Genomic DNA, 24,289 nt, shown 5'->3' on the forward strand with positions numbered 1-24,289 from the left:
CCATGCATGCTTGGTGTCCTCAGAGGCCAGAAGAGAACATCAGATCCCCTGGAATTGGAATTATGGATGGCTGTGAACCACCATGCGGGTGCTAGGAACCAACTTGACTCCTCTGCAAGAACAACAAATGCTTTTAACCTCTGTGCTATCTCTCCAACCCCCTCTACCTAGTCTTAGTAAGAATTGTAAGCACTTAACCTTTGTGCCTCTGTGTGTTTCCTGAAGTGCCCTTCATGACTTCGCTAATGCAGGCTAGCCTTAGTTGTTGGCACAGCTTGAAAGCTGGTCCTGGGGTGCCTCCAGGGCCTGACATTTCAGAGCCCAGCTGATGATGCTTCTTGTTCTTTTGCACAGATCCAGTCCTGCAGGTCCCAACACACGTGGAAGAGTAAGTTTCCTCATCTCTTTATTTCCTTTTAATTTGTCATCTTATTTAGTTGCCATGCACAAGTTTAAAGTGTAGCAAGAATTTTTTTTAAAATATTTATTTATTATATATACAATATTCTTTCTGTGTGTCTGCCTGCAGGCCAGAAGAGGGCACCAGACCCCATTACAGATAGTTGTGAGCCACCATGTGGTTGCTGGGAATTGAACTCAGGACCTTTGGAAGAGCAGGCAATGCTCTTAACCTTTGAGCCATCTCTCCAGCCCCTAGCAAGAATTTTTAAGACATAAAAATTTTCTAGGTTGGTGGTTGTTAGAAACCTCTGGTCCTTGGCTGAGTAAGGCAGTAATATTAAAAAGAGTTGTTTGAAGTGGATTTTTTTTTCCGAGACAAGGTCTCACTATGTAGTTCTGATTGTCCTAGAGCTTGCTATGTAGACCAGGCTGTCCTCACACTCACCGAGATCTGTTTGCCTCCATCTCCCGAATGCTGTGTTTAAAGGCGTGCACCACTATGCCTGGCAGCTTGAGATGGAACTTAAATTGAGGTTTGAACTAAATTCCAAAGTCAGAATTTTTCTTTTTAAAATTTATTTCTTTATCCATTCTCTTAAATGTGTGTGTGTGTGTGTGTATCAGGTGTGTTGCCTGGTGCCCATGGAGGCCAGAAAAGGGCCTCATATCTCCTAGGACTTGAGTTACAGATAGTTGTGAGACACTGTGTGGGTGCTGAGAATGAGCCTGGGTTCTCTAGAAGAGTAGACAGCTCGTAACTGCTGAACCATTTTCTCCCTGGCTCTCTTTCTGTTCACTGTATCACATCACAGAGAGGAAAGGGGAATGCAGCCTGCTCTTAGAGTGTGTGGTGTTCAAGGGAACATTGTTGCCTGTAAGAGCCTGAAATGATGGAACAACCCAAGTTGAAAAGAGATTTGATAAAGAATTCTTCATGGCACTAATCATAATTCCATCTTTAGCACATTCACCTGACAGAGGATCAACTTGAGTCTTCTTATGGGATATTACTGACAGACCTTGCTCTGTATCCCTGACAGGTTCTCTGATGTTAGGCTTTCAGAGTTTGTTTTTATTGCTATAATTTAAGAAATAAAAGTATGTTGAAAATGACAAGTGGATATGAGCAACACTAATTAGATTTTGTAGATTGTTTTTTAAAAATTAAAAAGAGGAGCTGGAGAGATAGTTCAGCAGTTAAGAGCACTTGTTGCTTCTACAGAGGATTTGGTTCAGTTCCCAGCACCCACATGGTAGCTCACAACCATCCCTAACCCTGGTTCCAGGAGAGCCAAAAGGCATATATGTGGTACATATACATAGCAGGGGAGGTGTAGGGGTAGTTAGAAGGGAGTGTGGAAAATGGATATGATCAAAATATTACATATTATTTATGAAATTCGAAGAATAAATAAAACTTCAGATTTGGCCTGTTTATTAAACAGTTTGTTAAACTGTTACAAAAGGCAGTTTACTTCTGTGGCTTCATATGACCTTTCTTTCTCAGGTTATTTTTTTCCACTTAAGTAGAATACGTGCCTCCATGGATTGCTTTATTTTTATGTGGCTGAAGTTTAAAAAAGAGAGGGTAAAATTGTCTTATTCTCTCTCTCTCTCTCTCTCTCTCTCTCTCTCTCTCTCTCTCTCTCTCCTCCTATGTCATGACATTTACATGAATTTGATCATTATGGTCTTTTGTTCTGTGTCCTGGGCTATAGTTTATCATTGACGGTTATTATTTAATTTCTAGGCCTGCTTTCCTCCCAGATCCCAATGATGGCAGTCTGTACACACTTGGAGGCAAGAACAACGAAGGCCTTACGGTGAGAATATTTAGCTTCTTTGTATACTCTGGATTCTTAACTAAGTCCTTATGTGCACCTGCAGGTGAGACCGCCTAGGAGCTTCATATAAATTGCTGGGGATTCTGATTCAGATCATCTGGTATGGGGCATGGGCATCGGTGCCTTTTTAAAGCTTTCTAAATGAGCTTTAAAAAAAATTTTTTTTTTTGAGGCCAGGCAGTGGTGGCACATGCCTTTAATCCCAACACTTTGGGAGGCTGAGGCAGGAGGATCTCCGTGAGTTCGAGGTCAGCCTGATCTACAAAGTTAGTTCCAGGACAGCCAGGACTGTTACACAGAGAAATCCTGTCTCAAAAAAAACAGAACAAAACAATTGAGCCAGGTGGTGTTGGCGCATGTCTTTAATTCCAAGTACTTGGGAGGCAGAGGCAGGCAGATCTCATTGAGTTTCAGGACAGCCAGGACTGTTGCACAGAGAAAGCTTGTCTCAAAGACAACAACAAAAAAGGAATGTACTTTGAAATACTGTTTACTGGGCCAGTGAGTTGACTCTGGGTAAGGGCACTTCCTGCCACTCCTGATGGTCCAGGGTGGATCCCCAGGACTGACATGGTAGAAGGAGAAAATTGACTCCTATAAGTTGTTCTCTGGCCTCCACATATGTGTTGTGGCATGCATTCAGTCCCCCTTACAGTACACATAGATGAATAAATTCGTAAAAATATTAAAAGATTTCTCTACCCCTCTCATTTCAGAGATATAAGCTTTCTTTTTAGCAGAAGCATGTGATAGTCTACTGCAATCTCCACTTGGAATTCTAGATCAATAGTTCTCAACTCTTTCTACACATTGTAATAACCTGAGGCATGCTGAAAAAAATATTGAGCCTATGGGGCTAAAGACATGACTCAGCTATAAGGTCTCTTCCAGGAGACCTAGGTTCAGTTCCCAGCACCTACACAGCAGCTCTCAGCCATCTGACACCTTTTTCTGCCCACCTTGGGTTCTGCACACATGTGATACACAGACATAATTCAGGCAAATCAGTATACACTTGCCTGATACAGGCCTCTGGGTTTGCTCCCCAGCACAAGGGAGTGAAAATACAAATAGATCAGTGGGATATCCATGTAGAAATAAGAGATCTTGATTAAATCCATCCACATAAAAATCAGTTTCAGACAAATCACATATTAATAAATGTGAGATGCAAGATAATAAAGCTTTAGGAGTAAGAGTAGAAGAACTTCATGGTCTTAGAATATGTCATAATTTTAAAACATTTTTATTACACTTATTTGTGTGTGTGTGTGTGTACCCACTCATTCCATAGTGAGTACTTATACAAGTAAAGATCAGAGGAGGTATGCCATTTCACCAGCCCATAATGATTTCTTCAATAGGATACTTTTAAATATACCAGCCATAAATTTAGGTAAAGGTTGATACATTGGTTATGATAAAATTGAGAGCTTTTTTTTTTCCCTGTAGAAAGGAGGCCACAAAATATTTGTAGTTCACACACCCAACCTTTGGAAAACAGAAAAAAAAATCCATATTTAGAAAAGAAAAAAAAAACTTCTATAGGGGCCAAGTTCAACCCCCAGCACTGCAAAAACTGGGTGTGGGGATACATGTGTCTAATCCCAGCACTCAAGAGGTGAGAACTGGAGGATCAGAAGTTAAAGGTCATCCTCAGCTGCATAGTGAGTTTGAGAACAGTCTGAATTACATGAGACTGTCTCAAATAGCCAACCAGAAGAATTCCTGTGTGTCATTAGAAAAAGATAGGCACACCTTTCATCCCAGCACAGAGACAGAGGCAGGCAGGTCTCTGTAAATTTGATACCAGTATGGTCTACATAGTGGGTTGAAGACCAGCCAGACTCTCAAAACACCAAAAAAGAAAAAGACCAGAGAAAAAGGGAACTGGGATTGGTATGTAAAATGAGAAAATATTGTTTTAAAAAAATAAATAAAAGAAGAAAAAGATGAGCCAATAGAAAGGTAGAAGAATGTGTTCAAATGGAGAATAAATGCATGAAAGGTATCATTAGGGAAATACAATTGAAATCACACTACCACTCTTATCCAGTGTGCATATGATGACTGGAATATCTAGCCAAAGAAAGAGAAACCTTGTGTTTATGGAGATGCCAGTAACCAGAGCTCTGTCCCCTGGGAGATGCAGGCAGTACAACTGGCTCAGCAGCATATGTGACAGAACCTACAACCCAGTAACCCCTCTCAGGCATGGACCCAAGAGAAGTGCATGAGTAAGTTCTCCCAAAAGCCAAAAGACGTTGTGTAGCATGTCTCTACTTCTGTGCAAGGACCAGGACCAAAAACAACTTGGTGAGGACAGTGTTTGTTTCATCTCAACAACTCTCAGGTCACACTCTAACTAAGGAAAGTCACAGCAGGAACTCCAGTGTGGGAACTGAAGCAGAAATCATGCAGGAATGCAGCTTACTGGTCTGTACCTCCTGGCTTGCTGTTTGCTTTCCTGTACACTTCAGGACCACATGTTCAGGGAAGGCATCACCCATAGTGGGCAGGACCCTTCCATGTTAATCACCAACCAAGAAAATGTCCCACAGACTTTGCCTATAGGGCAGTCTGGTGGGGGTATATTCTCAGTTGAGGTTCCCTTCTGAAATGACTCCAGCCCATGTCAGGTTGACAAAAAAACAACCAGGACAGTTGTTTACTCAATCATACTGCTTATTATATGCAAAATATAGAATCTAGCTAAATACATCAATAGTAGAATGGATAAATAAATTATGAGATAGTTGTTCAGTTGAATGTTCAACTGCAAGAGCCAACAGTCTCCCAAGTGCATTCAAGATGGATCTATCTCTCAAATATAACACTAAGTAAAATATTACAGAACAGGCCATGTACTGAAGGATTCATTTATATAAATCTCAAAACCAGGAAAAACTACATTCTGTTGATTTTGGAGTAAACAATAGTTACCCAAGAGAGTTAATAATGGCAGAAGGCCCAGAGGGACTTATGGAGAACTAGAATTATAGGGATGTTGGTAGCAGATATGTTTACTTAACGCACATTACTGGGCTATGCTTATGTGTGCCATTCTGGTTGTATGTTATACTTTACAAGGAAGTTTTGAAAACCTTCATGTGATTCTAAGGTGCAGCCAAGGATGAAAACCCCTCTTCTAGATCCTTGAAGTGGACTCCTGTGGACTCTCAAACGTATATTTTAAAATTAGATTTCGAGCACCTGGGGCAGATACAGACAGAGAAAGGCAAGACTAGGGGTGGCGCTGCATACACTTCACTCTCCACATGTCTCTGCATTGGTTTCTCTCCACATCACGTAAACATATCTGTGTTTTAAGCATTTTGTTTGCTAGATATGTTGTGGAGTGATCAGGATAAATCATTTCATTTGAACTTCTTGTTAACCTATCTATGACTGTTGTATGTAATGTCTATGACATTAGAGGTATAGAAACTGAACCTGGACAAGACAAAGAATGTACAAAGGCCAAAGCTCCAGAATTGGTGTTTGTACTTAAAGAGCTGTGCTTTTTCAAGGATGCGCTCTCAGCTGTGATAGTATCTGTCTTGGAGCACAAGACTCCAGAGTGATTCCAAAAGCATCTGACAAAACTCTAGTAGATATTACTCTCTCTTGCTGTCATTTTCCTTTTTCTAAAATTTAGTCTGAATTTTGAAATGATGAGAAAATCCAAATAGTTAATTGGTATCTATGTCTCTGTTTTTTTGTTTTTGTTTTTCAAGATGGAGTTTCTCTGTGTAGTCTTGGCTGTCCTAGAGCTTGCTTTGTAGGACCAGGCTGGCTTTGAACTCAAGATCTACATGCCTCTGCCTCCTGAGTGCTCGAATTAAAGGCTTGTGCCACACCATGCTAGGCCAGCTCTGTTTATCAACGCTACCAAAAGATCTTTTATTCCTTGGAGAAAAGGTGACAGTGGTAGAAGCCTAACAGCAGGTACCTGCAGTTTCAGGGCCTGTTCCAAAAATAAAGTTCACCGAAACAAGCAGTGGCCAAAAGGGCCGCTCAGAGGTCAGCTGTGGGCTCAGAAGAGGCAGTTTTATGATGAAATGTGTTGAAACGTTGGGAGTTCTTGGAGTTTCTTTTCCGGGCATCTACCATAACTTCCTTTTTATAACCCAAAGGCTGTGTTTTCAGTAGAGAATTACTTGCTAAATGAAACACTAAAACCCAGACCTCTGTGTTGTCCATGTAACCATTCTCCTTTCCTTGAGCCTTGACTTTCTTCTGGGCTGCTTCTTTTCAGCATTAATGTCGTGATCCTCCCATGGTAAAAGTCATTGTTGTTCTACCTAGCTTGGATATCTTTGAGTCAGTTTTTGAAGACAGATTTGTTGTTGTTGTTGTTTCAAGACAGGGTTTCTCTGTAGCTTTGGAACCTGTCCTGGAACTAGCTCTTGTAGACCAGGCTAGCCTCAAACTCACAGAGATCTGCCTGCCTCTGCCTCCCGAGTGCTGGGATTAAAGGCGTGCACCACCACTGCCCAGCTACTCTCCACATTTTTGTAATCTTCTAGAAAAGGTTTGTAGAACCCTCAGGGAATACCTGGACAGGAAACCTGAGGGACCTGTGTATCCTGTGTCAAATAAATGAGTTGGTGTACAGAGTTCAGAGACCAGGGAGCCTTGAGGCTGTTGGAAGTAGATATGGAAGCCCAGGACCTCCTCCTTAGGTTCCAATTAGAAGCCTCCATCTGCAGTGTGCCTCTCTGTTTTTAGAAGAACTGGGTAACAGAAACAGCATGCTTGGTAGAATTACAGCAGTTTCACAAGACTTGGTTAACTTTTTTTTTTACTTTTTTTTTTTTTTTAAAGAAACTTCCCTTTACCATACCAGAATTGGTTCAGGCATCCCCATGCCGAAGTTCAGATGGAATCCTCTACATGGGTAAGAGTTCCTATTTCCTATTTTCTTTTTAAGAAAGAGCTCTCCCTTTCTGAGGAAGAATTGACATCATTAATATGGTTACTCATTTAACAAGCTTTTAGCTGCTGGGTTGGCCTACTGCTGTTATTTCATGATTGCAACATACCTAACTGCAAATGATTAAAATTAAATTGAGTACAAAAGTCTGAGCTAAGGAAGGGAGGCCAGGTCCTGCCTATTAATTATGGGGCTTTCCTAGTATTTCCTGCTGTCAGAATATTTGATAGAAACAGCACTTAGCAGCTTTACTAGATAAGCTGTCTTCATACCTGTGGGGTCACGGCTTTCAAATCATCAGCTCACTTGCTTTTCTTTAGCCCATTGCTGCCAAAATGTCAATAAAGATGCATTTGTAGCACAAAGGAGAACTGTATTTATCTTGAAATTCTAGTAGCAATAATAGCCCGGGTTTATATAGCAGCTTCTTTTTGAGGAACTGAAAGTGCTTATTGCCTATTCATGCCTCAGGAGACCTATGTACATTTTCAAGTCTCAAATGCAGGCCAGTTTTTTAAGTTTTGCTAGGGACACTCCTGCATCCTTGTATGATGAGCCTTTCAGAATGAAGAATAGATTGATAGGAAATGACCAACAAACCTTCCTTCCGCTGGGTGGGCCCATATGACCATCTTCTGATTGTGTCATTGTTCTCTATTGGTCTTCCATCAATTCATCATATGTGGTAAACTTAGGATATTGTGTTTCCACCATCTTTGTGCCATGTGTTAAGTGAGTTCACTGAGTATATTTATGAGCATGATAGTTACTCAATCCTTCCCTCATAGCTATAGGTAGATTATACAGACTGCAGTGGTCCTTGAAGTTACCAGATGTACATCACATAGATGGAAGGTATTAATGGTCATGGTTATTTGTATGTAATTTATTCTCTATATTCAGATTTTTTTTCATTTTAAGACCTTATTATTGAGAATGGTTAGAATCTACAAACAAGTTGTGCCTGTTTGGAATCTAGTGTGTTACATCTGTTACAGCTAAGTATAGCTTTAACAAATTCTGGTAACCTGTGCCCTTTTCTGGCATCTCTGTGTTCTGCTTCCATGAGAACTTGAATATAGGAAACATCTATTAAAGTAGGAAAACATAAATGTCCAGAGGCATGGCTTACAGAATAGAATGCACACATTATAGTTGACTGTGTTGGCCTTCAAATACACCATACCATCTATACTTTAGATACATATACTAAATGTTTTCTTAAAAGTGTTTTTATGGGGGGGGCGGAGAGATGGCTCAGTGGTTAAGAGCATTGCCTGCTCTTCCAAAGGTCCTGAGTTCAATTCCCGGCAACCACATGGTGGCTCACAACCATCTGGAATGAGGTCTGGTGCCCTCTTCTGGCCTGCAGACATACACGCAGAATATTGTATCCATAATGAATAAATAAATATTTTTTAAAAAGTGTTTATGTGGCTGTGCTATCTGCGTGTTCATAATCAGCTGATCAAGGCAAGAGGTATAACTTGTGACCTGGAAATAGTTTACTGGCTAGAAACAAAGGTTGAAATAACTTTAGCCTCTTTAGCATCAGGTTACAGCAACTCTGCTGACTGGTCACAGGTACTAGCTAATTATAGTTATGTGCTACTTCACATGTGTGCTAATTGGTATGGATGTTGAGGAATATGTATCATAGTTACCAGGAGAAGAACCCCTAGGTGTGCTTATATTTATATAGATCTTCATTTGCAGGGAAAGGACAAGCAAGATTTTCCAAATTTTTAAAAGCTTATTTATTTATTTATTTATTTAGGGTTTTTTAAAACAGGGTTTCTCTGTAGCTTTGGGACCTGTCCTCTTGTAGAACCAGGATGGCCTCAAACTCATAGAGATCCTCCTGCCTCTGCCTCCTGAGTGCTGGGACTAAAGGGATGCACCACCACCGCCCAACTAAGATTTTTCATATTTAAGATAGTTATCCAAAGCAATAAAACCCAACTTGAAAGTTAAGAGAACTTTTTCATATTATAATTAGATTATAAATCTTAGAGAAATGTTTATGTTGGGTTTAGGTTATTAAATTAGTATAGAACTCAGCGGCCCAAAGAGTTATTAAGTTCACATTGCCGGGCTGGAGAAATGGCTCAGTGGTTAAGAGCACTAACTGCTCTTCCAGAGGACGCAGGTTCAATTCCCAGCACCCACATGACAGCTAACAACTGTAACTCCAGTTCCAGAGGATCTGACACCTTCACACCAATGTACTTAAATTAAATTAAATAAATTTAAAAAAAGTTCACATTGCCATTTATTTTGTCACTTCCAAAGCACTATAGAAACATCCCTAACTTTCTAGGAATTTCAGGCCTATTTCCCAGCACAGAGAGGATCTTGAATAGTTTAAACTGCTGCCTTGTTGATGCTGTTTATTTCCGCTTGGGAAGGGTATTAACAGTGTGTTCACTAACATTCCAGGTAAAAAGCAGGATATTTGGTATGTCATCGACCTTCTGACTGGTGAAAAGCAGCAGACCTTGTCATCAGCCTTTGCAGATAGTCTCTGCCCATCAACCTCCCTGCTGTATCTTGGACGGACAGGTAAGAAATGAGTCTTTGTTAAACAACCTGCCTGTTTCTAGAGTGAATGGGACAAAACTTCTCCACCGACCTCTGGTACTGGATTTGTTCTCCAAAAAGTGGCCAGAGTTGCCCTCTCCAAGCAGCGAGATTTCTCAGACTCTTCAGACCCCAGGGAATGTAGTCTATACTACCCTGAGCCCCATCATGCAGCTGCTGCGTTTCCCTACTTGAAATGTTTTCAACTGGGTACACTACCTACTGCTCTCAGAATAGCAGTGTTGTTTTTAAGGACTCACAATGGAATGGCTTTCTCTACCAGGTGTGCCAGGTTTTGCCCTTCTGACACATAAATGTCCCTTCTTTTTCCGCAACGCTGCTCAAAAGTTCCCTCCTTTGCAAAGCTATTTTCCCAGCCTTCAAGCTCCCACCTTGTTCAGGAATGTTCCATTTTACTCTACTGTTCTCAGCCGACAGGCCTGTTACAGCAGCCATCCTCCCCTGTAAAAATCAAGTGTCCTCCCTTCCAGCTGCGGGGACTACTTTTTATCAAGTAAAGCCTAACTTCATGCAGGTGTAAACACTATGGGTCTCCAGTAGGATTGGGGTAATGAAGGGAGTTTGGACATGCTTTGGCATTAAATGGAATGTGTGTTCTTAGTCTGTAAAGCCACTGTTTCCATTGTGTGTTGCCATGTAATAAACTGCCTAATCTAGGTCTTAAAGTATGGCCATTTTATTGTTCCTAATTCTTTGACTAAGGAATTAGGAAGGGCTCCACACAGAAATCCATCTCTGTTCTTCATAGTGGGATGACTCATGTCTGGAATCTTGGTTTAGCTCCATGTAAACTTCCCCCCCACATCCATATGGAAAGCCTGGACTTCCTGTCATGGTTGCTTCTTGGGCAAATGTGAATGTTAGATTACCTCAAAAGATCTGAACTTGGAACTCCCACAGCCTTACTTCTACTTCAGTCATCGGTTAGAGTAGGTTATTAGGCAGGTCCAGAGCCAAGGGTGAAGACAAAGACTCATCCTCTTGATAGAAAAAGTGGCTTGCATATTACAGGAAAGACGTGATGATGATCCTCTGTTCAGCATTCTTATATAGCCTTCCCGCTGGCTACAGTAGTGTGAACTCTTTCACATACAAAATGCATACATTCACCCCCTACCAAGATCCCCCAAATCCTATCATAGCATTGGTCTCAAAATCCAGTGTCTGGGGATCTGCATCAGGCATGATGGCAGATGAAGATCTCTGATCTGGAGACCCATGAATTAAAAAGACTGAACATGGTAACCCACACCTGTAATCCTAACATGTGGGAGGTAAAGGCAGTAGGGTCAGGAATGCAGTGCTAGCCTTGGCTGCATGTGAGTGTAAGGCCAGCCTGAGCTGTATGCAACCCTTTCTTAACAAACAAGTGAGGGGCATAGAGGAGGAAGGGTTCTCGCTCTTGTGCCTTTCCCTCCATCTACGTGATATACAGTGATGAGACAAGGTGGCTGTAATAAACACTCCCATTCAAAAAGAGGTGAGCAAAGGGTAGAGGATGTGACTCAGTGGTAGACAGATTGCCTAGCATGTATAGGGTTCTGGGTTTAAGCCTGAACTCTCAGGGGCAAACTAACAAAAAAAAAAAAAAAAAAAAAAAAAGGAAGGGTGCTGATCCTTTGTAATTCTGAACTCCAACCAGGTGTTTGTTTTCATGTTCTCCTACCCTGAGGTGCAGAAAACATTCCTTGTGGAGCCAAGTTTTACTCCCAGACATTGGTGTCCTACTGTATTGTTCTCAGTGGCTCTTGATTCTATCCTTTGAAAGAAATGCTTCCTTTTTCATCAGAAATGGCTAGTTTAGGGACTGGAGAGATGGCTTAGCAGTTAGGAACACTGGATGTTCCTCCAGAGGACCTTACTTCAATTCCCAGCACCCATATGGTGGCTTACAACTGTAGCATTAGTCCTAGCAGACCAAATGTCTTTTTTTGTCTTCCTCGGTACTGCACACATATAATGTACAGATGTATCGTCAAGCACACATGCACCTAGAAGAAAAATGAATAGACATATATATTTTTAATTTTAAAAGAAAAAGAAATACCTTTTATAGTTTTCTATAGTTTTTTTTGTTGAAAGTAAGGAGTCTGGAGTCCACTCCCTTCTATTGTCTGATTATTGTACTAATATTACTCCTTTAAAAACTTGGTGGGTTTCCCATGGGTCAAATTGTAGTTAGTCTGTTAGATAAAGGCCCTATCACAACTGTCCACTTGAGATTGTGGGAGCGCCCTGGCCAGCATTCTTATGACTAGCTAGTAGAGGGGTTTCCAAGGTATCGTCTTAAATCTTTCTTAGGTCTCTAAGAAGGGTTTTATAGACTCACGTGAGTTTGATTTTAACCTTGACACCCCCCCCCCCCCCCCCCCCCCCCCCCGGCTGGTAACTCTGAACTTCCTTTTTATTTTACTTATTTGTTTCTTTTGGTGTTTGTTTTTTCAAGACAAGGTTTCTCTGTGTAGCCCTGGCTGTCCTAGAACTAATTTTGTAGATCAGCCTGACCTTGAACTCACAGAGATCCACCTGCCTCTGCTTCCTAAGTAATGGGGGCTCTGAACTTCCTTTTCAGTCTTTGGTTTTTTGAGACAAGGCTTCTCTGTAGCTTTGGAGCCTGTCTTGAAACTAGCTCTATAGACCAGGCTAGCCTCAAACTCAACAGAGATCCACCTGCCTCTGCTGGAATTAAAGGCATGCACCACCACCACCATTTTTTTTTTTAAATATAGGTCTTTCCCCTTCTGGGTGGTGGTGACTTTCTCTGTCTTCTAAATTACTGCAAGCAGTAGCCTTATAATTTGTCTACTCTATAAGCTCATGACTAGGCTACCCCTTCTTACCTTCTCACTGTTCTCTGGAGTTGTCTAACACTCCTCTTGTCACCCTTCCACCTCCCATCACCTGATCCCAAAGTCGGTGCCAGGTGTCTTAGGTTTCTGTTATGGTGCCATCCCACTTCTAGGTACCCATTTCTAATTTCACCTATGTGTTACTCCATAATAAAGAACCCTGAAACTTAGTGGCTAAAACAGCCATTGCACGGCTAAGGAGTCTGTGAACTGTGGGTTTCAGAGCATAGCAAGAGTGACTTGTCTCTGCCAGGTTCACTCTTGTGTTTTGTACTTCAGTCCTCCACATGGTCTTTCCCTTCCACATGAATAATCTTGATGCAATTTAGTTAAAACTTTCTTGTTGTAACTATATAACATCTTAGTAAGTTGTCCAGCCCCTTCATGGTACCAGTTGATCTGTATTTTCCAGAATACACCATCACCATGTATGACACCAAGACCCGAGAGCTCCGTTGGAATGCCACCTATTTTGACTATGCAGCCTCACTGCCCGAGGATGACGTGGACTACAGTAAGTGTACCCGATGAAAGGACACCCTCAAAAGGGCTGGCACCTTCCACATACAGAAATGATCTCCAGAAAGCAGGATTTTTTTTGTAACCCTTGATCACCAAGTTCTGGATTTTTTTTAGGCTTCAAGTAGTGATAGCTTTAGCTAGAGAAAAGGGAAGGCACACATCTTGAGTCTCTATGTATCACAGAAGGAATTTACTACCAGCCCATGGACAATAGAATTAAACATTAACATGTGCCATCAATAACCCCATCAAGAAGGCCACTCTAGGAGACTGAAGAGATGGCTCAGAGCACTCGTTGCTCTTCCAGAGGACCTGAATTCAGTTCTCAGTATATGGTGGCTCATAACTGCCTGTAACTCCAGTTCCAAGAGATCAAATGCCTTCTTCTAGCTTTCCTGGATACCAGACACACATGTTTTATGTGTGTGCACATGCACACATAGATACATTCATGCAAGTATTCACTTGTACTCATAAAATAAATAAATCTTATAAATCTTGCCAGACTAGGCATGGTGGTACACACCCTTAGTCTCAGTATCAGGGAGGCAGAGGCAGGCAGATCTCTGAGTTCAAGGCCACCGTAGTCTACAAAGTGAATTCCAGGGAAGCCAAAGATATATATAGAGATTGTCTCAAAAACAAAATAAGCTGGGAACAAAACAAGCCAGTTAGTGGTAGCACACACTTTTAATTCCAGCACTTGAGAGACAGAGGCAGGTGCATCTCTGTGAGTTTGAGGCCAGCCTGGTCTACAGAGCTAGTTCCAGGACAGCTAGGGCTATACAGAGAAACCTTGTCTCAAAAAACCAAAACAAAACAAAACAAAAAAACCAGTCTTGCCTAGCAATCATAAGTACCTGCATTCAATCCTCGAAACCACAGTAAGAAAAAGAAGGCCATTTTTAAATATGGTTCATAACTCTTAATTACTTCTCTAGTTTTAGCATTCTGCAACTCAGATGATAACTGTGCAACCTAAGTTTTTTTTTTAATCTTAACATTGGTATCTGAATGTTTGACTATTTTTGGCTCAGGACTTCACACACTTTGTCTCTGTGTGGCTCTTTGTGGGGTCAGATGCACACAGGTCTAAATTTCACAGGTTTTAAATGATTGCTTTAAAATGTCAGCTTTGTAGGTACCTGCGTCGACTCCTTTCCCCACAACATTTACCCTTGCTTACTAGATAGAATAGTTTAAAAGAAAATAGCAGGGAGGTGGGAAAATAAGCCTATTTTACTTTAAAAGTCAGGCATCTCTCAGTGTCTTGATACTGAAGAGCTCATTGGAAAATCAGTGAACTCTTGTGACCTGGGAATATTCCAGAACTCTCCTTTTCAATAAAATAACTGCAACTTGCCATGAGAGTAGAAGGTACGGTTGCAGGATGCGGTTGACATGCTTTGTTTGATCTTTACAGAGATGTCCCACTTTGTGTCCAATGGCGATGGGCTGGTGGTAACTGTGGACAGTGAATCTGGGGATGTCTTGTGGATCCAAAACTATGCCTCTCCTGTGGTAGCCTTCTACGTCTGGCAGCGGGAGGGGCTGAGAAAGGTGATGCACATCAACGTCGCTGTGGAGACTCTACGCTACTTGACCTTCATGTCTGGGGAAGTGGGACGCATCACTAAGTGGAAGTATCCGTTCCCCAAGGAGACAGAGGCCAAGAGCAAGCTGACGTGAGTTGGAGGAGTTGTGACAGATCAGGCAGCAAAGGACAGCCGTAACCCTGGCCTTCTGAGACTGCTGCAGTATAGTGTACCGTATACTGGAGGAGGTCAAGGGGTGGGCAGGCATCTCTGAGGTCACATAGATCATCAAGAGTCAACACTGGCTTGCTTTTGATCCTGGCTTAGTGGTGCATACCTTTAATCCCAGCAGGGAGGCAGAGGCAGGTGGATCTCTGAGTTTGATGCCAACCAGGTCTACAAAGGGAGTTCCAGGGCATTCAGGGCTACACAAAGAAATTCTGTCTTGAAAAACAAACTAACAAAAAACACTGACTCATTTGGGAACCTCAGAATGCGAATCATGGGGTACTCCTTTATGCTTCAAACTTTGTCTTTTACTGTCTCTTTATCTCTTTCTCTGAGTCTGCATTATGTTTATGGGTTTTGAAAGCCCCACTATGTAACCCAGGCTGGTCTCAAACTTATCCATCTTTCTACCTTAGCCTCCAAAATGATGGGATTACAGGTGTATACCTACCTGGACTTTTTGAACACTAACTATAAAATATGAGTGGGAGACTGTAGTATATTTTAAATTCTTTATTGTACATCATACTTATTTTAAAAATCAGGGAGAAAAAAGTGTTAGGATGTATGTGACTGAGACTCAGCAGGCTTGTATTCTTCGTCCCCACCTGGGTAAAGCCTGGCAGTCACTTAGCAGACTAGGCCTCACCTTCATACTTTATAGATTTGTGGGGAAGTTAAAATACGATCATATATGTGAAAGTGTTGTCTATAGTGAAGCACCATTTAGGTGGAAGGTATTTGTTAAAAGAAATTTGGATAATTTCTTAGATGACAGATCCACCAAGGCTCCTGACAGTAACAGTCTTAAGGATCTGTAGGTACGGCTCCCACTGTTTTCATGCTGCTACTAGACAGTCCCTGTGATGTCTGAGGTAGGTTACCTGAGCAGATTACCAGGAAATATCACTCAATTTGGATTGGAGTTTTCATTCTTTTTTCTTTTTGTTTTGTCTATTTTCTTTGAGACAGGGTCTCATGAGCCTAAGCTGGCTCCAAACATACTATGTATCCTAGGATTACAGGTGTGCACCACCCTCCTGCTTTATGAATCTCTGCATTCCTTTTGCTCTCAGCATCTGGAATGGAGCAGTTGCCTGTCCTCTGCTCACCTGGGTATCCTCAGGAAGCCCTCGGCAGCATGGTGATGCTGAAGGTGGTGGTTCTGAAAGGCTGCTGGCTCAGGGTCACCTGAGAATCTGGCAGTGGGTGCTGAGTATTCAGTCTTCTGCTGGTCATGATACCGCTCTTTCCTCAGGATGTACTGGACTCAGTGTAGTCCAGCCCTGGCGTTTTGCAGGTAAGGAAAGTGAGACTTGCCATTGTATAGGTGACTGGTGAAGCTGGGACCTGAAGTTCTGCTGTCCTGTCACCCTGCAGTACCCCTGCCACCTTGCTAGTTTCTGTGGGAGTCGCATGGGCCATGTGGGAGGTGGGGTGATACTTAAGTCTATAATTCTGACCTCTTAGAAGTCACATTTTGTGGGGTTTGGGTGTGAAATGATTTTAAATGTATGTTTCTCTTTCTTTCCCAGGCCTACCCTGTATGTCGGGAAGTACTCCACCAGCCTCTATGCCTCTCCCTCAATGGTGCACGAGGGGGTTGCTGTAGTGGTGAGTCAACTGTGGGACCCAAAGATGCTGTCTCTTAACTGCTTTTATTCCTCTGAGCAAAAAGTGGCTTGAGTTTTCTGTGAACACCTGGTTAAGAAGAGGAAATGAACTGGGTGGTAGGGGCGTACGCCTTTAGTGCTAGCACTCAGGAGGCAGGCAGATCTCTGAGTTTGAGGCCAGCCTGGTCTACAGATCGAGTTCCAAGACGACCAGAGCTGCACAGAGAAACCCTGTCTCAAAACACAAACCAAAGAGAGAGAGAGAAGAGGAAACACAGAGCTGAAAGACTCATGAACAACTGTATATCCTACTTTGAAAGCAAAATAGTTGACAGAAACAGATTTCTAAAGCCAGGAAATGCTGTTATACTCCGCGGCTTTTGTGTTCAGATCTAAACTCCTTAGACTTTATTCAAGCTAGTCCTACCATATCTTTCTACCACTCTGTTTGTTCTAGGGAGTTACATAGTCCAGACAAACACATCTTCTCCACAATCCCCAAACTTCCCTTCTTCTTTCTTCTGAACGTGTTGCTGATCTCTCACTTCCTTTTCCCTACTCAGTCCCTTCTTCCATCCTTTGTGTCCTCTCCATGCCTCTTCAGGTTACCAACCTACTTTGAGCTTTCACTGAATGTCTGGGACATTATACTCCTGACCGCTTGTCCTGATCTGGATGTGTCTGGACTGGTTGTTTGTACATTGTCTGTCCAGAAGTTGGTTGGCTACTGGGGTCACTCCTGCCTCTATAAGCTCATCAGTGGCTGGTTTATTCTACATTGTCAATGTCAATTACATCATTTGTGACTGGTACATATTCCCTATTTTCTTCCATATAGAGTCTCATATAGTTTTATATAATTTCTATTAATAACTTCTTGGAATTCTATATACATATTCTTTCTTGTTCTTAGTACCCAAGCATAAGAATCTGAAAATGGTCAGGAAGTGGTGGTGCACGCCTTTAATCCCAACACTCAGGAGGCAGACATAGGCAGATCTCTGTCAGTTTGAGGCCAGCATGGTCTACAGAGTGAGTTCCAGGACAGGCTTCAAAACTAAAGTGAACTTCTATCTTAAACTCCCCTCCCCCAAAAATAAAGAATCTGAAAAGGGCCAAACATTAGAGTACATGCCTGTAATCCCAACTCTTGTGAGATGGAGAAAGGAGGATCTAGAGTTCAAGTCCAGCCTGGGCTGCTTGAGTGCTATCTCAAACAAAAGTCTGCAAAGGTGTCAGTGGGGCACTGTTGTAACCTAAGGGAGGAACTTCCCTTGTCCCAGGACCTTTGAGTCATGCTTGGCTTATTGAGTCAGAGCCACAACAGTCCCTTTAGGGGAACAGGGGTTGAGGGGATGTGCTGTAGCACCTAATGAAACTCTCCTGCAAGCCCTCCAACTCATCATATCCCATCTCCTCAGCCTCGAGGCAGCACTCTTCCTTTGCTGGAAGGTCCCCAGACAGATGGTGTCACCATTGGAGACAAAGGAGAGTGTGTGATCACCCCCAGCACAGACCTCAAGTTTGACCCTGGAATCAAAGGGAAGAGCAAGCTGAACTACTTGAGGAATTACTGGCTTCTTATAGGTAAGAACTGCTCTTTGCTGAGTAACATGCTGCCCCCTGGTGGATAAAAGTCAGCCCTGCTGGCTTACTGCTGCCCTTCATTCTAAATGCTATGTGTGCCCTGTCCATTTCAAGATGGCTAAGATCTGGGAATATTTTTACTTCCAAGGAATTAGAGGTCCAGGTTACCTTATTATGTCTCAAAAACAGTTTCTCTAATGTTCCAAGATTCAAATACTTGGTGTAATTTTCAGGCCCAGAATGTCTGCTGCCTGTTCCTCACAGTGACCATGTGAGCTATTTGCTCTTATTATTTCCACTCTATAACTAAGAAGGCTAATAAGATTGATCATATGGAACATGAATGAATGTGGATAAGAGGCTGGACAGGACAAGTTGGAAAACCGATGATGTCAGGACCAGAATATGAGGAGTCAGGAGCTGCAGAGAGAAAGCTGGTTGTTCTTGCAGGTCTTCTGGAAGACCTGTTCTTTTTCCTTTTGATTCTTTGTAGCTGATTTTATGTTGTCATTGTTATTAATTAGTTAATTTATTTATTTTAGTAACCAAGTAGGGAAAAAATGGCACAAGAATGCTTTCCTTTCTTTATAGAAGTAGTTTGGGAAAGCATGCATGAATGGACACATGTTGAAGGGAGGGGAAAGCTAATTGAGCTGAGGTCATTAAAATTACAAGGCTACTGAGTTTATGTATCAATTAAGGGTCAATAAACCGCCTGGCAGTGGTTAAGAAGTGACACAAAGGAAATGTGTATGAAAGCACTAAACACTGCAAGAGAATTCTCTATGGCAGAGTTACAAAATGAGATTTTACATTATCAGAGTAGGCTGACTGGGAAGCCTGATAAAGTTCCAAGAGTTAGCTAAGTGAGGATCTCACAATTCTGAGCGCCTCTTGGAGAAACTCTATAGCTGATCAGCTTAAAATAGGACAAGAGGGATATGTATCCATCTTCTCATAGACCAGGGCTGCGAGTTGTACCTGTTAATGTCAAAAATATGGCCTTTGAGTCTAAGATAGCCCACCTGCACATTCATCTTGAAGATAAAATGGACCTTATTTAACCGAAAGGTGTGGTCTCTTGTTGCTTTGTTTCCCACCCCAGCAGTGACTTTAACCTGGTGTTCAGCATCATGTAGTAAAAGGCATGAACTACCACTGGAGACCAATGCAGGAGTTCCAGACAGAAGCTGGTCCTGTGCCTTTTGCTTCAGAGTCTGAACCTGTTTGCTCAAAGACAGATAGTTCACAAAGACTGGGTACTATTTATATAATAATGTTTAAGAACCTTGTGATAAGTTTGCAAAACAGTTGGCTCTGAGTGTACACCAAGATATCACTAAACTCCCTTCTTCAGCAGGAGCCTGTTATGAGGATTTCAGTGACTTCTCTAGCTGTCTATTGGAGGGGGCTTTGCAGATACACAGGACTCTGAACAGTAGGATTGGGCCTACCAACAGGGGATGGGTAGATAGGTTCTTGAAATATAGGATGGTCTATGGAAGGACAACCTCATTTCTCTTGGCCAGTGATCTCTTGTTGGTTGACCTTGGTGACCTGTGATGACCCACATTCAGATTCCTGTGTCCACCACCAACTCTGACTCAGAGTTGTGACACAAGCAGTCAGTCACATGTGGGGAAACCTTCTGTAGAGCAGAGTGTGCCTCAGCATGTGACAGTTGACAAGAGAAACTTTGTGATGGTTCAGAGCCAAAGTAGGTTTCCCTTAAAAAACCATGCCATACTGTAGCTAGAGAGACCTGAAAAGATTGAGGTCAGATGAGAGATTAAAGAGGGACTTCCCAGATCAAGAAATGCAAGCTCTGTCTAGTTCCTGTCAAGTTTTACCTTGTACACGTGGCAGACAGTCTCTAATAGGTTTCAGACTGTATTGGAGAGATCACAGAGTGGGGGCTGAAGAAATGAGTCAGTGGGTAAAGTGCTTACTATGTGAATGTGAAGATAGAAACACATATAAAAGTCCAGGAATATATAAAAACACATATAAAAAATACAGGTGAATCCCGGGATTCACTGGCCAGCCAATCTAGTTGAAACATAAAGCTCCAGTTTCAGTGAGATACCCTGTCTTAAAATAAATAAATAAATAATAGCAAGGTACAGAAGCAACTGAGGAAGATGTGATGATGCATATCTTTAATCTCAACACTTGGGAGGCAGAGGCAGGCCGATCTCTGTGTTTGAGACCAGCCTGGTCTACAGAGTGAGTTCCAGAACAGACAGAGCTACGGAGAAACATGGTCTCAAAAGTACAAAACAGACAAACAAACAAAAAAGCTGAAGACTGTTTTCCATATTCTGCCGTCAACTGATAAAACTTTGAGACAGAGTCTCCCAGTGGCCTGAAATTCACTGACTAGGCTAACTAGCCAGCAAGCTCCAGGGGTCAATCTGTCTCCGTCTCTCCATTGGATTCCAAGCATGTCACCAACTTTACTTACATGAGTTCTGGGGATCAAACTTGGGTCCTCATGCTTTCATAAGCAACTTTACTGACTGAACTGACCTTCCAGTCATAAAATTTCTATGGGGGGTGGTGGTTTTGGTTTTTGTTTGTTTGTGTTTCATTATGAAGTTCAGGCTGGCCTGGAACTCACTGTGTGAACCAAGCTGGCCTTAAGCGCACAGAGATCCACCACCTCTGCCTCCCAAGTGCTAGGATTAAAGGTGTGTGCTACCACACCCTGTACAATTTCTGTTGCTGTGCTAATTCTCTAGTAGCTGACTTCCTCCTTTTCTCACTGTGTAGATATGGGATTGCATTGGAGGAAATGCCCCCTCATCACATAGAGACAATTGCAGAAATCTTGTGTTGAGAACTACCACTGCCTAGAACTGTTCTCATTAAAGATTTCTTTCCTCTTGTAGGACACCATGAAACTCCTCTATCTGCATCTACTAAGATGCTGGAGAGATTCCCCAACAACCTGCCCAAACATCGGGAAAATGTGATTCCTGCTGATTCGGAAAAAAGGAGCTTTGAGGAAGTGAGTGAGGAAGTGGACTGCTGGCTCTAGCTGTCCTCTCAGGTGGAAGGGGCTGGATTAGGGCCTCAGCTGGGCCATCCCAGTTGGAAAAATCCCAGCATGAAGGAGCTGTAGTAGAACTATCCACACAGATGTTCTCACAGCATACCTTGTCCTGAAGCCTGAGAGGGCAGGGTGGAAAAGGCCTCTGAGCAGAAGCTGGGAGCTTCAGCTGAAAGTCCCTAAGCACTCAACTTTGTTAATTCTCCTCCATCCCCTGTGCTGGTACTTTCTATTGGTTGTTCCTGGTCAGATATTAGAGGGTTGGGGAGACTTTTTTTCCTGGCCTGTATGGCCAGCAAAGAGGATTTGGAAGTTTGTGAAGGCCTTGTTGAGCTAGCTGTTCAGTCCTGGACCTCCTGCAGCTCCACTAAGTGGAGAGGGGTCATAGAGAAATGGCCCAGACCAGGGGAGGCTTTGAAGAACAAGAGCTACTGACATGGCCGTCTGTAGTCTTTTAACAAATCACTTGAGAGACTTAATTTGTTTGTGTTTTTCAAGACAAGGTCTCATTATAAAGTACTCCTGGAGTTATAAGTGGTTGTGAACTGCCTGATGTGGGTGCTGGGAACCAAACCCAGATCCTCTGCAGCAGCAGTACATGAATTTAACCACTGACATCTCTCCAGCCCCACAACTGTCTTTTTAAACACTCTTGAGCGGTTACTATCTAGATAAATGTCCTCTGTCCACATGCTCAGCACAAATTTCTCAGTCACTTGCTATATACTAAACAAGCCATACTCTCCATGCACTGTGGGATACTCTATAAGGGAGGCATGAACAAAAGAGGTATGTATCTGAATGGACTCAGGTAGCAACTGGAAGGGGAGAGAAGGCATCAAAGGCTGATGTCTTGCAGGAGAGAGTGTAGTGACATAAGCATGTGGAGAGCCAGTGTGCAAGGCTAGGAAACTGTTACCTTTGTTGGGCAAACAGGAACACTAGCTTTTTTAATACAAATCAATGGTTTTCCTAAAGTGTTCCAGGAAATCTCTGAGATTCTGAGGAACTTGGAGGAAAGCTACAAGCTACATGCTTATCTGATTTGATTTAGAACTTCTAAACAAGCATTTTTTTTGTCTTTTTTTTTTGTTTTGTTTTGTTTTTGAGACAGAGTTTCTTTGTGTAGCGCTGGCTATCCTGGAACTAGCTCTGAAGACCAGGTTGGCCTTGAACTCACAGAGATCCTCCTGCCTTCCAAGTGTTGGGATTAAAGGCATGTGCCTCCACTGCCCAGCTAGCATTTCTTTAATAAAGGCATCTGATTCTTTTCCCTAACTTTGGAAAAATAATAGATTCTTGAATTAATTATTTTAGTTTGGGAGTCCCTTAAAATTTAAAAGCAACCTAAGGAAGTGGCTTTCTTGCTTTGTTAGCTATACTAGCTACATGCCTACATATTTATGTACATACATATGTACAGCTTTCTTGATATTTTGGTGTGTGTGTGTGTGTGTTTCAGTATAGGGTTGTATGTTACGTCTAAGGAGACCAGAAGACATTGGGTGTCCTGCTCTGTCACTCAGCACCTTATTCCCTTGAGGCAGTCTCTTACTGAATCTGGAGCTAAACGGTGACCAACAGGCCCCAGTGATTTTCCTGTCTCCACCTCACTCTCTGATGGGGTTACAGGTGCACATACCACTATGTTTGACTTCTGGTGTGTGTTCTTGGGATTTGAACTCAGATCTTCATATTTGTATAGTCTTGCTTTATTTATGTGGTTTGTTTGTTTGTTTGTTTGTAGTGTTGGGATTAAACTCAAGATTTTCTGAATGCCCAAGTTAGCTTTATTTTCAATGTGAAAAAGTATCAAATTGATGACCAACTTTTTACTAGGATTTTTTTCTATGGTGATTTTACAGCTTTCCTTCAATAGCAAATCTACTATTAAAGGAATAGTTGTCATTGAAATTTTTTAAAAAATGTCAAGGTCTAAAGGTATTTCCAAATATATTTTTATGAAATCTCTGTGTGAACAATGACAGCATCACTGCAGAATTGTGTGGTTTCTCAGAGCAACTGTTTAGAAAGAAGCAACAGTTATCTGGTCCATCAGACTTTTGATGAACTAGAAAAAAAATTGAGTATAGTTTTACATTTTAAGTAGACATGACTTCTCTTGAGTTCTGACTTCATCTTTAAAGCTAAATATTTGGCAAATCTTTTCCATACAAGGTTATCAACCTGGTTGACCAGACTTCAGAAAATACACCAACCACAGTGTCTCAGGATGTGGAAGAGAAGCTGGCCCATGCACCCGCCAAGCCTGAGGCCCCTGTGGACTCCATACTCAAGGACATGGCTACTATTATTCTGAGCACCTTTCTACTGGTTGGATGGGTGGCCTTCATCATCACTTACCCCCTGGTAAGGCTTGGCCCTTTTCGATGCCTCTGTGTTCTTGTACCTCTCTGTCAGTCACTAGGTGTCAGTGGGGGCCACACAAAAACAGTCAACATGTTTTATAATTAAAAGTCAATATTTGAGCTAAGAATCATGTTGTACTCCTTTAATTATAGCACTTGGAAGTTTGAGGAACTACTTCCTTAAGTAGCAAGTTCAAAGCCAACCAAGGGGGTGCTGGAGAGATGGCTCAGAGGTTAAGAGCACTGACTGCTCTTCCAGAGGTCCTGAGTTCAGTTCCCAGCACCCACATGGTGGCTCACAGCCATCTATAATGAGATCTGGTGCCTTCTTCTGGCCTGCAGGCATACATGGAGGCTGAATACTGTGTACGTAATAAATAAATAAATAAATAAATAAATAAATACAACCAACCAAGGCTGTATAGTGAAGCCCTGTCTTTAAAAAAAAAAAAAAGACAAAGGGGAAAAAAGAAATATTTGCTTATCTTTCAAAACATTAGTGATAGTAGCTTCTCATAAAAGGACAGTTTTGTAACTAAATCTTAGTGTTTTTCAAGAAAGGTCTATAAAAGGTAATGTATAATCCTGCCTAAGGTCATTTTAAACAGTTAATTGTATCTTGTTTTTTAAAAGGAAGGATAGCAGATGAAAATCTGCTCCCTTACACTATGAGATCAACTAAAGTGTAAAGGGTGGTGTGATGAGTCCTTTCCTGCCTAGCTGCAGCTAAGTCAACAAAAAGAGGGTGTAT

At 42.0% G+C, this 24,289-nt stretch overlaps 1 protein-coding gene across 1 annotated transcript in view; it reads left to right on the top strand.

Moving 5' to 3' along the window:
• The window catches only part of Ern1 (endoplasmic reticulum to nucleus signaling 1), a 98,369-nt gene that overhangs the window by 58,532 nt on the left and 15,548 nt on the right, over positions 1-24,289 (top strand). The window contains exons 3-12 of the mRNA XM_048446006.3: positions 355-388; positions 2,153-2,225; positions 7,074-7,146; positions 9,622-9,744; positions 13,045-13,146; positions 14,578-14,839; positions 16,453-16,531; positions 17,952-18,117; positions 21,009-21,127; positions 23,348-23,539. Coding sequence (XP_048301963.1) covers positions 355-388; positions 2,153-2,225; positions 7,074-7,146; positions 9,622-9,744; positions 13,045-13,146; positions 14,578-14,839; positions 16,453-16,531; positions 17,952-18,117; positions 21,009-21,127; positions 23,348-23,539 — 1,223 coding nt within the window. The remainder of the gene's footprint in view (positions 1-354; positions 389-2,152; positions 2,226-7,073; positions 7,147-9,621; positions 9,745-13,044; positions 13,147-14,577; positions 14,840-16,452; positions 16,532-17,951; positions 18,118-21,008; positions 21,128-23,347; positions 23,540-24,289) is intronic.

The sequence above is a fragment of the Myodes glareolus genome, chromosome 9 (assembly GCF_982192425.1).
Source record: "Myodes glareolus chromosome 9, mMyoGla1.1, whole genome shotgun sequence".
Lineage (NCBI taxonomy): Eukaryota > Metazoa > Chordata > Mammalia > Rodentia > Cricetidae > Myodes > Myodes glareolus.